The 12,010-nt window shown below is 37.6% G+C and overlaps 2 protein-coding genes across 2 annotated transcripts; one reads left to right on the top strand and one right to left on the bottom strand.

Annotated features, from left to right (window-relative positions):
- The first annotated feature begins 6,629 nt into the window (after window positions 1-6,629).
- Window positions 6,630-7,934, top strand: LOC131778465 (cannabinoid receptor 2-like). Its single transcript, XM_059094883.2, has one exon. The coding sequence runs from the start codon at window positions 6,630-6,632 to the stop codon at window positions 7,557-7,559; it is 930 nt and encodes a 309-aa protein (XP_058950866.2). The 3' UTR covers window positions 7,560-7,934.
- A 1,080-nt stretch (window positions 7,935-9,014) lies between these two features.
- LOC136277501 (melanocyte-stimulating hormone receptor-like) lies at window positions 9,015-10,206 on the bottom strand. The gene has a single exon (XM_066159724.1). The coding sequence runs from the start codon at window positions 10,053-10,055 to the stop codon at window positions 9,015-9,017; it is 1,041 nt and encodes a 346-aa protein (XP_066015821.1). The 5' UTR covers window positions 10,056-10,206.
- Window positions 10,207-12,010: the final 1,804 nt, after the last annotated feature.

Genomic DNA, 12,010 nt, shown 5'->3' on the forward strand with positions numbered 1-12,010 from the left:
ATTTTTGTGATGGTTGACTCAAGGGAGAGTGTGGAAGAAATTCTAACCCTTCCCTCTCAAGATTTTCTTCTGTAACTCGATAACGACACCATTTTTGGGAGGAAAAGGAGGATTTATACATGGCCAGCCTCCCTTCCTCGTCCCTGGGTCTCAATGAGTTTTCTGTTACGGTTTCAACAGAGGGAAGAAAACATCCTTCTTGATTACTCGAAGCAATGTTCACAATCTGTAATGGGCCTCTTCTCGGTGAAGCGAACTTCATCTGCATTTGTCCATCTAAATTTTTTTTTCCTGTTTGCTTCGAGTCAAATGATTTCGCCGGTATTCCAATAGTGTATCGACTGCAAATGTTTTCACGGTGAGTTGGCAAGTCTTTGCTGTTTGATATTTCACGATAGGCCGATAAATGCCTTGAGCGACGTGGTGCCAACGAGTTTCCTTGCGGCTGCCTAGTGCGATATCTTGAGTGGTTTTCAGAAGGAAGAATATCATCAAGGCCATTTTCAGTGATAGCAACACGCGTTTTCCTCAGATCTCTTTTCATGCAGCTAAAGCGATTGCGCTCCGTTGACGAGTTCAAGTCTTTGTTGCCGACCGAGGTTGCTGTGGTTAAGTGGGTAGTTGTAGGAGACTGATGTGGATATGAGCTTGATTGCCTATGGTTTCTTCCGACTTCGTCCGCGAAAAATTCCATCGACGCATTTCTGGGGGGGTTACGTAATGCTGAAGAGCGCTTCCTTTCGCAGTTCTGAAACTCAAACCCTGAAGGGATGTACTTTGGATCTTGGTCAATACCATTTTTTCCACAAAATTGATCAAGGAAAGATATTTCACCTTGCGATCCTGGCTCGTAAAAGACAACATCCAAATCTTGGTGTGGAGAAGATTTTCGCAACTTGGTGATATCTTGTTGACTTGAAGAGCCAAAACACCGATTTCCATTCGCCTGCCAAGGTCCTAATCTTCTGTTTGGAATAAATCCATCTAGCCAGGGAAATTCTGAATGAGAACCATCATATTTTACTTGGCTCTTCACGATTTCCATTCCCTTTTCAAGAGAGCACTTGTCATCCAAAGGGCCATCTTGAAACTGCGAAGATTTTCTTACCGTACACTGGCGAGAAAGCCGATCAGTTCGGGATGCGTGCAACCAATCACGAGCGCTTCCACGATTGTTGACCCGATTGATCTGCTGGCTTTTTTTCATAACTGATGCCAGTAAAAAGGCTAAGAGTTGCCTTTCGTTCTCTAATGGTATGTAGAGTGAAATGATAAAAAAAATTTTTTCTTAATAAGAAAATTCATGAAGTTTCGCAATATTTTAAGAGAATTGAACCCTGTTGATTGAATTACATGGCTACTTACGATATAATTACTATAAAAAGCCAAAGTTAGTTCTTCGAGGTACATGATTGGCTAATTTGTGAAATCACGCGGGCCTAACGTGCATACAAAAAGAATACAAAGCAAAAGAGGAGGAGAAAATTATTATCTGAAATTTGTCAACGAAAGAGATTTTCTACACTTACGTCATACTTGCGTTAAACGTACGCAATACTTGCGTCATACTTACATAACACTTATGTAATACGTACGCAATACTTAAGTCATATTTTCATAACACTTCCCTATTGCAAAATATTTACTTCGATTTGATTACGTAATATTTCAGGCACACGTGCCAGAGCACCTGCAGTAATATTCGGGGCGTGTGGTAAATATGGAGATGGGGGGGGGGGGGGGAAGGTAGGGTAGGAAGGAGGAGAGGCTGGGAGGGGCTATTGAGCCCTAGAAAACTATGAAGTATTTGGAAAACTGTGATTTGATTACGCACGTGCCACAGCACCTGCAGTGTGGTAAATTTGGAGACGGGGGGAGTGGGAGGGGCATTGGATTTGTATGTGCCGCTCGCAATGAGATGGTTTTGCGTAGAAAATAAGAATAACAGGTGTATTAAAATTGGTATATCTGGAATTTTGCATGTTAATAACTCAACAAAACACAGGCTTATTATCCCATTCGCTCTGACGAAGGGCTAACGCTCGACACGTCAGCTCGAAACTCTTTTTAAGGTGGCCAACTTACATCATCAACTCAGTTGATAAAACCAAAATTATCTTGTTATACTCTCACAACGACGCAGCACCATAGTTTCTTAAAGGGCTTACCCCTTGATGAAATATTAGACACACGAAGTAAAGATTTCATTTATTTCTCGATAGCTTCATTTTAAAATACTTCAAAAAAAGTCGCACCAAGGTATCACTGAAAAGACAAGCGTTTACCTCCATTGAATTGGAAACTTGCCAAGGTTGTTACCGGTATACGCGTCGGAGAAGGGCTTGTTGAAGTCCTAAATGTAATAACTTTCCTAAATGTAATAAAGTCCTAAATGTAATAACATTTGGTCCTAAATGTAATAAAGTCCTAAATGTAATAACATTTAGTCCTAAATGTAATAAGCCTCCAATGCAATCGTTTAACTCCTTCAGTGCATTGTTGTTATGGCGGACATCCACAATGAGATGTAAAAGTGACAGCCGTTGCACCAAAAAACCGCTGACCAGTATACATGTCACATTACGGGCTCGCTGATATAAATCAGCGTCTTTCTACTTGCTAGACATAAGAAATATCAGCAGTCGAAGTATGGTCCTTAAAGCGGTCTATTGATCGAGTTAAAGAAAATCATTTCCAGCCCAAAGTGGGCTAGTGCTTGGCTGGAAGCTCAATAAGATGGAATCGATTGGTACGTAATCATTAAGACTTTTTTTGACAAAAAATTGACTACAATTGATGATGAACTAGCATGCTATTGTTGATGTTATCGTTCGTGTTAAAGTCTTTAGTAGTGATGCAACATTTTAGAGCAGTTTGAATGATTTCGCTGTGTCACATGTTAATCCAAAAGAAAATTATTATTATCAGTTGTGTTACTGAAATTTTGCACATCAATGTTATTTAGTGTCAATTGATTTTAATGAAGCATTTGGGTTCATTTTTAAGACTGACTATCATGATTTATTCAATTTTGAACCTGGGATATTACATTCCTAGCCCTCTATGGCTTTACTCCACCTCAGTAATCAGTTCATGTACCATATGACTAAATGAAAACTGTTGAGCTTTCTTCTTCATCATCTATTTATCTATTCATTTTCTCCCCTCAAGGCGGGGAGAAGGGATGACGACAAAAAAATGGAATATAAACTTGAGATCAAATATATGTTTTCCCAATAATTCGGTTCGGGAACTGATGAACCTGTCATAAAGGGCTAAAGGGAAAAAAAAATGAATGGTTCATTAGACCATCAACTGACCATCTTGTGTTGAATATTGTAGCTCAATGGTTCAATTTCACTCTTGCGTGGAAAAAAAGGCAATATGTCGAGACCTTTTATCGTGAAATGGGATAACATATGATTGGTCAGTAGACATCTTGCTCTGTAAGTCACTTTATCATAAAGCTAGCAGCGCACGCGGGCAAGATGAAGTGAATCCTGTGTTCTGATTGGCTACCTGAGCGGGCATGATGGGCCCACCCTCGCCCGCTCGGGATTCCCCGTATTGATCCCACGCAAGAAAACTTATAAAGTTCGTAACTTTTGGACGATGTTGGCATAAAAATAGAAAAAAATAAACGACCTTCTTGAGTTTATTGTGCTGCAAGCACAGTTGGCTTTCACTATCGGCTCTCGAAATAAACAGGCCATTCTTGATTCTTATCAAAGCGAAATATTTTGCTATACAATGAATCCTTTAATGATTAAGCCGGGAGAATATAAACTCTATTGACCAAGCTTGTATGGTCAAGATTTCTGGGTATTAGTCTCGTTCTTTTTCTTCTTTTTTATGGACTTCGTCTCCGTCCAATAAAAACGCAAAAAAAAAGAACTCGGCCAACATCCAGCTATTTTGACCTCACGCTTGGTCAATAACGCATATGAATATATTTTATGCAGATCCATACAATTCTAGCAAGGGAAGACAGTACAAAAAATGCACTTCCAAGCCCGGAATTTGTCTAACGTATAAGTCGGTGGACTTCCTTTTCCTTGTAATTCGGTTCATGAAATGTTAACTTCAGCACTGATGACAGAAGTATATCGTCAAAATCTGTTACACTTAAGAGTCTGAGCCAATGATATAAAGAGAGCTATTGGTCAGCGCTCTCATTGCTTTTGCGTCCGTCAATTTGCTGCCAAAACACATCAGTATCAATATAAGGTTTTGTAGCCAGGGCTTTTCAATCTACGTCTTTAGCAAATAAAAAGACGCTGATTAATATCAGTGAGCCCGCAATATGCCATGAATACTGGTCAGAGGATTCTTTGATGCAACAGCTGTCACTTTCACATCTCAACGTTAGCGCAGTTAAACGATTGCATAGGAGCCTTATTACATTTAGGACCGAACGTTATTACATTTAGGGCTTTATTACATTTAGGACCAAATGTTATTACATTTAGGACTTTATTACATTTAGGATAGTTATTACATTTAGGACTTCTACAGGGCTCTCTATTGAAGACGCATTTTAATTAGGTGTTTTGAAACCGATAAGAAAACAGTTTAAACGGGCAAGCAAAAAAATACAAACAAAACAGCTACAAAAAGGAAATGAATATGACAGGACCTTAATGGATTGATTAATTGATTTAGAAGGCAGCATGCCTTGTTTATACCAATACACAACAAAATCACCAAACTCAATGAAAACATGAATTTCTGACACGCAATTTAGACTTGCTTAACCCTTTAGCTCCCGTGAGTGACCAAGAGAGAATTTCTCCTTACAATATCAATACCATAGCAAGCATAAAAGTGATGAGAATGAAGTAAAATATCAATTAGGGGATTATTAGTTGATCCAATACCAAATTCTCCAAATTGGCATCATAGGAATTGTACGGCAGACAGTAAGGAGAATTACTAATAAGATCTTGGGAGTTAAAGGGTTAATCAACCTGGAAAAATAGACTGTGAAAACTACGACTTGGTACATATCCACCTTACATTGACAATCGACTTTTTATTTATTTATTTATTTATTTATTTATTTTGCAGAACTTCTCAAATTTCTGGCTTGTTATGTGTGCCCTGATAATCATAATCTGTTTCCATCCCTAATATCAAATAAATATAATGCTCATCCCAGATTATTTTTTATGTCTTTGTGACTGAGGAGCAAGTGAAACCCTTCATGTCTGCAGGCCTTCGGAACGAAAAGATTTGGTTGAAATATTAGTCATTTAAGCCTTATAGATGGACACAGAGAAATGATTTTTAGTAAGGACACTATATGCGAAGAAAAAAAATCAGTTTTAGGGTATAAAGTATTCAGCTTTTTGTCTCTCCAATTTCATTTGGTTTACTTTGTGCTTTGTTTCCCTTCAGCACATTTACGACGTCTAAATATTTTCAGTGAGGGAGGAATGCAAGATTGTTGGTCGTTTTTGTTCTTTTGTTGTTTGTTTTTTTGTTTTGGTTTGTTTTTGTTTTGTTTTTTTAATTAAATTTTCGTTCTTCAGGACCAATATACGAGGATCACCCCACTCCCCCTCCCCTTAGCTACGCCTTTATCAACCCTTCTACCCCCTTTGGTGTGGTTAGCAACTAATTTCTCCCAAAAGTATCAACCCTAAATCAAAAACTAAGGTCAGGAGAGTAACGTAAATGATCACCAAGTAAAGAAGCTTCTGATTGTTAAACAAATTCTCCTCGGACGCATCTTTGGAAATATATAAAGAACAGTATGAAGAATATGTATACTGATGTTGGGATGTAAAGGGCTTAATATGAGCAATTCTCCACTTTTTCTCCCAAAATTTAATCAAGGGAAAAAATAAAAGCCATCGTCAGAGAAAAAAAATCCATGTGACACAGTTCAGAGCAAATTTACTCGATTGGCTGCCTGCTAAATGGTGGATAAACGAGCACCAAAAGAATAATGAGAAGAGTCTTGGCTGAATCAGCTGTTTAAACAAACTGACACGAGAGGTGTAATTCAATCCTGTCTGTCTGTTATTTAGGAAAGAACTTGTCGTGATTGAATTTCATTCTAGTGACAGGCTCTATAGTGAGCAAATGACATCTCGAGATGAAAATAAAAATGCGTTCTTTGCTTTTTTTGTAGGGGTTAAAAATTTTTTTTTTTTTAAATTTTTGGTAGACTGGTTATTTAGTTTTCAAAAAAATATCATTTTGCTACGAGAACATTTTTAAATTCTTAATGCAACATTTCATATATTTTTTTTCAAAGTGAAATTAAAATTGTCATTTGTAGCCGGACTGCCGTCAATTATTGAATCAATCATATGCCAAGGGGTGAAAATTAGGATAAATTAATTGACATTAGGATAGAAGGTGATTCGAACATTAACGTACGAGAGGCTTACGACTTGAAGAAGACTTCAATCCTGCCTGTACGCGAGAGAGTTTCAAGGCAAAATTTTGATCAGTTTCTTTTCGACGTTTAAAACTACTACCAGCATAATTACGGCTTCCAAATAATTGTTTGATAAGAAAGGAAAACAAGGGGGAGAAATTATAAACCAACTTTGAAAAATGACAGCCAAGGACGGAGAGGTTTAAAATGGATTATAGATGGTAAGATGGAGTATTCAGAAATGGCTAGTGATGTCTTCCCTGTCGATGATGATCAGATTTTTCACCTTTGTTCTCATTTACCAGACCCTTCTTTTCAAATGGCGTCTCACCGCTACCTAAGCAATTTAATCACTGGTATCATCAACGCCATCTTTGCACCGTTCGCTGTAATTGCTAACTTTTTGGTTTTTGTAGCAATCTTGCGGAGTCCGACTCTTCGTTGTACACCCTCTTGTATGTTGATCGCCTGTTTGGCTTCATCAGACTTTTTAGTCGGTGTAATCGTGCAACCAGCGTACCTTGCTTATCGACTGAGAGAAAACCAATACGGTTATGTAAACTGTGCAGTAAGACTCCTTTATGCAAATGGTTTTTACATCTGCTATGGAGTCTCTTTCATGTCCTTGAGCACAATAAGCTTTGAGAGATATCTCGCTTTAAGGCTTCACCTTCGCTATAAATGTCTGGTAACTGTGCGTCGAGTGTTAATTTTCGTAGTGTTTATCTGGTTTCTAAACGTGGCCTTAACTTCTCTTCAATGGGCTCGCATCATCAAAATCGCGCGAGGCACGAGCTTGTTTTTCTGGTTCATGTCTCTTTTCATCGCAGGGATTTCTCAGTTTGGAATCCATCGGATCGTGCGCCGCCACTGTCGAGATATCGAGCGGCATCAAAGGCTATCAGCTGGAAATCAAAACTTTCGAATCCAAGTCAGGCTTGCAGTTAGCGTTGCTTACATTGTGGGGATATATTTCTTCTTTAATTTGCCGGTATTGGTTGTTACCACCTATCACCAAATTGCGACTGGCCACATTGACTCGTATGATTACTACAGCTGGAGTGAGACTATAGCTTTCTTGAACTCCTTCATAAATCCTATGGTTTGTTGTTGGAGGAGTCAGGACATCAGGAAAGCTATAAAGAAAATGCTACCTGCAAGATTTTTGTGAGACACATATTGGAGGGGAATAGAACTAATGATACAGAGGATTATAGCCAATGGGCGACTATGGCCTCCTGGACCTCCTTCATAAATCCTATGGTTTGCTGGAGGAGACAAGACATAAAATAAGCTAGCAATAAAGAAAATGCCACCTGCAAGATTTATCTAAGACACATATTGGAGGGAATTTAGAACTGATGATATAGAAGCAAATAAACAATAGTCGGTTCTGAACAGTCGAATTTCAGACACTTCAGCTGGTTATGGAACTTTAAAGTCAATGTAAAGCCTTGGCTTCATTCATTTAGCCTTGCTGCAATTTACGTTTCGTGTAGAAAACACGTGTTACCTTTCGAATTCTCAACCAACTAGACGCGAAAAAAACAAAATTTTAAGGATTTCGATACTCGAAAAAGCTCACGAGAACAGTGGTAAATTACCGTTTAAGTGATTAGCATATAATTTCTCTCATAACATCTATACATTATCAAGCAAACAGGTAATGAGAATATTAAAACTTATCAGGTACAAGTTGTAACCTCGATCCGACACCAAATTATCGTAACTAATTTACAAGGAAATGTGTAGCAGCTAGAGGGGAGAAATAAAATATTATCTTGGAAGGAAGACCTTCAGTACTTTGCAATCTAAAATGAAGATCAGCATCACTGATGGATGACGCAGCTAAAAACGGAAAGGTCTTTTCTTTGTTCCATATCTGCTCGCATGCGAACACGTCTGAGTGGATAAAGTTAAATATCTAATGTTTTAAAAGGCTATAGTTTAGATACAAGTTTAACACTACTAAATTCTAAACTCTCAATTTTACAAAAACAAGAAAAACAAAATTGCTTTTTTCTTCTTGATTCAATAATTATAAATAAACACTCTCAGTTCAATAATTTTAGTTTTAATCTACCATCGTACCAGAGAAAAAAAAAACGTAAACAGAACTTACATACAACTTCATTGTTAGGCCAAGCACAAATTGCTTTTACATTAAAACTGAGTCTAGCAACAGAAAACTCCTAGGAGGGATTGACAGCATTTATTGACAGCTTTTATGCTTTGGCAAAGGTAAAGAGTCCGGAAATTCTAAGGATGTCGGCAAAGGTAGCAGGTGCTCAAACTTCGAATTTTCTATTCGTGGGACAATATCATGAAACTTCCCTTTAAAATATTGTCTACGATTTCCTCGTTATCCCTTTGACCCCCATGGGTGACTAACATCTAATTTTCTTTACAATATCACCCAGGAATCAAACGTTAAGGTCACGAGAATGATATAAATTACCACTAACTAAAAAAGGTGCTGATTTTGTAACAAATTCACCTTTTCAGCTCCATAGGAAATGTTTATAGAACAGTATGGAGAATTTGTATTCAGATAACAGGGTTAAGGGTTAATTTCATATCGGCACATTGCTATGTAGTCATGTGGACTGAAGTTGGTGCTTAAAGATTAAGGGGCCGTAATTTGTCGAAATCTGACCAAGACAAGGTTCTTATCTAGAGGTATCACCCCAGGCGTCTTGTCTTTTTTGAATCTATGTCTTGCCAGCTGCAACCTCTTCCAAATTCTTAAACCTGTTATCTCATTTCGAATGGACTTCACTCTCCACAGGCAAACCAGCGGATTGACGGATGAATTTATGAACGCTACCGTCTCAGCCCAACTGTATAGGTTGTAGCTAGTAATCTGTTTAGATGCTACTTGGTGAGATATGGTAATGACAAGCACTGGCAGGTTGAGCACAAAGTATATCGCTAATATGGATGCAATGTTTATCGCGAGCTTGACTTGCATTTGGCGACCGCGCCAATGCGTCTGGTTTAAATTTCGAATTTGCCTCTGGTGATACCTTATTATAGGAATAGTTCTACATTGGGTGGCAACCGCGATGAGAAGGGATGCAACCCACAATCCAAGATGAATTGTTCGAAAAGTATAGTTATAAGCCCATTGCAGAAAAGTTAAGGATATATTAACAAACCATAATAATGAAACTACTTTCATTACACGATCCTGGCTGACGATTTGAGGGTATCGGAGATGGTAGAGCAGAGCAAGTAATCTTTCGCACCCAATGGTGCATAACGTCATAAACGACACACCATAACACACGTAGAATCCTGTTGAGTATAACATCCTGACGGAACAAGGGACAAATCCATGCTGGTTTTCTAGCAGTCTATACGCAACATAACTGGGTTGCAGAACGAGGCCAACAAAAATGTCTGATATGGAAAGGCAGGCTAGCAGCAAGTTCGGTGGTGAATGGAGAGAAGACGTTTTGCAGATAATGAAAACCATCAGGAAATTAGCTGCCACAGCAAACGGCGATAAAATCGCGTTCATTGCAGCTGTCACTAGGTTAGCGGTTCTACGATGGTAGAACTCGTCAAACTTTGGATCTGGAAGATGAAAGCAACCACTATCTTTGGTTGAGCCAATCGAAGGAGGAACGGTTGTGAGATTTTGTTCTGCTGCGGAGAATTCCATGTCACACGGTTTTGTTTGCCTCTCCTTAGGTAAAACAATGCAGGTGTTTTTAACGATTTTGACTTATTCAGTGATGATTTCTCCAATCGGTATTGTATTTAACAACAGATATAGCTCCCCGTCGACTGTGTTGGCGTGTCGAGAGCTATCCTTTTGTTTTTTTGCAGTCGATGGAAGTGAGACGCCTACGAGCTTTAACCGCTCCACGGCTCAAAACTAGCACATAAGTTTTTTAATGCAAATTTCAAATGAAAGGAAAGTACTGGCAAGAATTACTAGGGAAAGCGTCCATCACCTGTCATTGTGCGTCTAACAGAAGAGAGATCAATTGGATAATTTCATACCAGGTTAAAATTTAGCCAATCTGTTGAAAGTTTTTACAAATGCCCAGAAAGGTAGATTTCACTCATTAGGAGTACTTCCCTATAAAGAATAAAGAACAGCTAGGTTAAAAATAAGACTGAAAATCCTAATGGATTTGGTAACTTCTTAATTCGATCTTAAATTTGGCAATCGGTGGGCCACAACTCACAGCCAACGCAGTAATTGCTGTCAACAGCTTACGATGACGGTGCATTAGTGGGTTCGGTAAACACGTAAGATATAAAAATATATTTTGCGTCCTTTTCCTCGATCTAGGGTTTTTAAAGTAATTTTTAAAAAATTAAGTTCTAAATTTTGTATTTGTTCAATCTTTTGGTAAAATCTGGTATACTGGAAGTTTATCTAAAATTGTACACCACTCATTTTAAATCAATGAATAATTGCAATTTTAAAATAATTTGGGCTTGGGAAAGCGAAGGTGGCCAATCCTACAACAACACGCACAATAGCGATATAAATTTTAGGTAAACTTTGGATAAAAATTCAACAAATGGACTTCCTTGGATACTTACGCAAAATTACGTTTTATTTTTGCAAAGCCTGAGGAGAAGCACAAGGTTGACTAGAAAGTTTTGCCGGAACTCCTTTTTATTCATAATAATTTCCTTCAGATTTAAATAGAACGGCTCTAGACATGTTTAGTTAGTTAACACAGGTTATTCACGCGGTAAATTAAAGTGGCAAGTGCTGGGAACTTAGACATCTGGAAGATGATAGACAAATTTTTTCAAAATGAGAGTTTTTCAAAGATAAACCAATGCTCAAAAATATTCTCCGTATTGAATTTTGTAACTACGAAAATAATAATTTGTAACGCGCTTAAGATAGAAATCCTTCTTAGATTTTTCAGTACTTTACAAGTATTTCACATGTAGGAGTTATTCATGATCTTGGTTAAACATTTTTGTAAGCTTACACGGGATTTTTCTCGCCGTCTGTCCAGCTTAGATTTTCCTTTTTCCATTAAGAGTCATGTTTAGCCCAAATTGATGCCATTTACTAAAGTAGATACGATACTAACCGATATTGAACCTTCGCAAATGTTGATCTGCTTTGAGTATCGATGTTTTGCCAACTTCGAGCAACCCACTCAATTATGGAAAATATTTATTATTTGCAGTGTTAATAAAACATGCATTAGAACTGGTCAAGAGATTTCACGACTTTGAGAAATAGATAGGATAATTCCTCAAAGTTATTCCTTGCTTCTTTTGCTTTTTTTTTTTTTTTTTTTTTTTTTTTTTAACAGAGTGATTTTGTTTTCCATTCTTTTTTTCCGGGATGTTAATTTTGTGATTCGTGTAGAATATTATATGTAATTTATTATTCTCAAGGCCTTCCATAATCAAAATTTCTCTCGCTTGTCAATATTTTTAGCAATGCCTGTCAAGTTCAACTAAAAAACTCTTTTGATCCCAACCAAACAAACTACCCACGTATTTTGGGCTTGACTATTAAATAATGGTTTTTTTATTTATTATTACACCACAACAGTTTTTAAAAAAATATTCACGATGAAATTTTCATTAAATTTTAACATTTTAAATCACCCATAGAAAAGAAGTCTTGCA

Source organism: Pocillopora verrucosa, chromosome 12 (genome assembly GCF_036669915.1).
Source record: "Pocillopora verrucosa isolate sample1 chromosome 12, ASM3666991v2, whole genome shotgun sequence".
Taxonomy (NCBI): domain Eukaryota; kingdom Metazoa; phylum Cnidaria; class Anthozoa; order Scleractinia; family Pocilloporidae; genus Pocillopora; species Pocillopora verrucosa.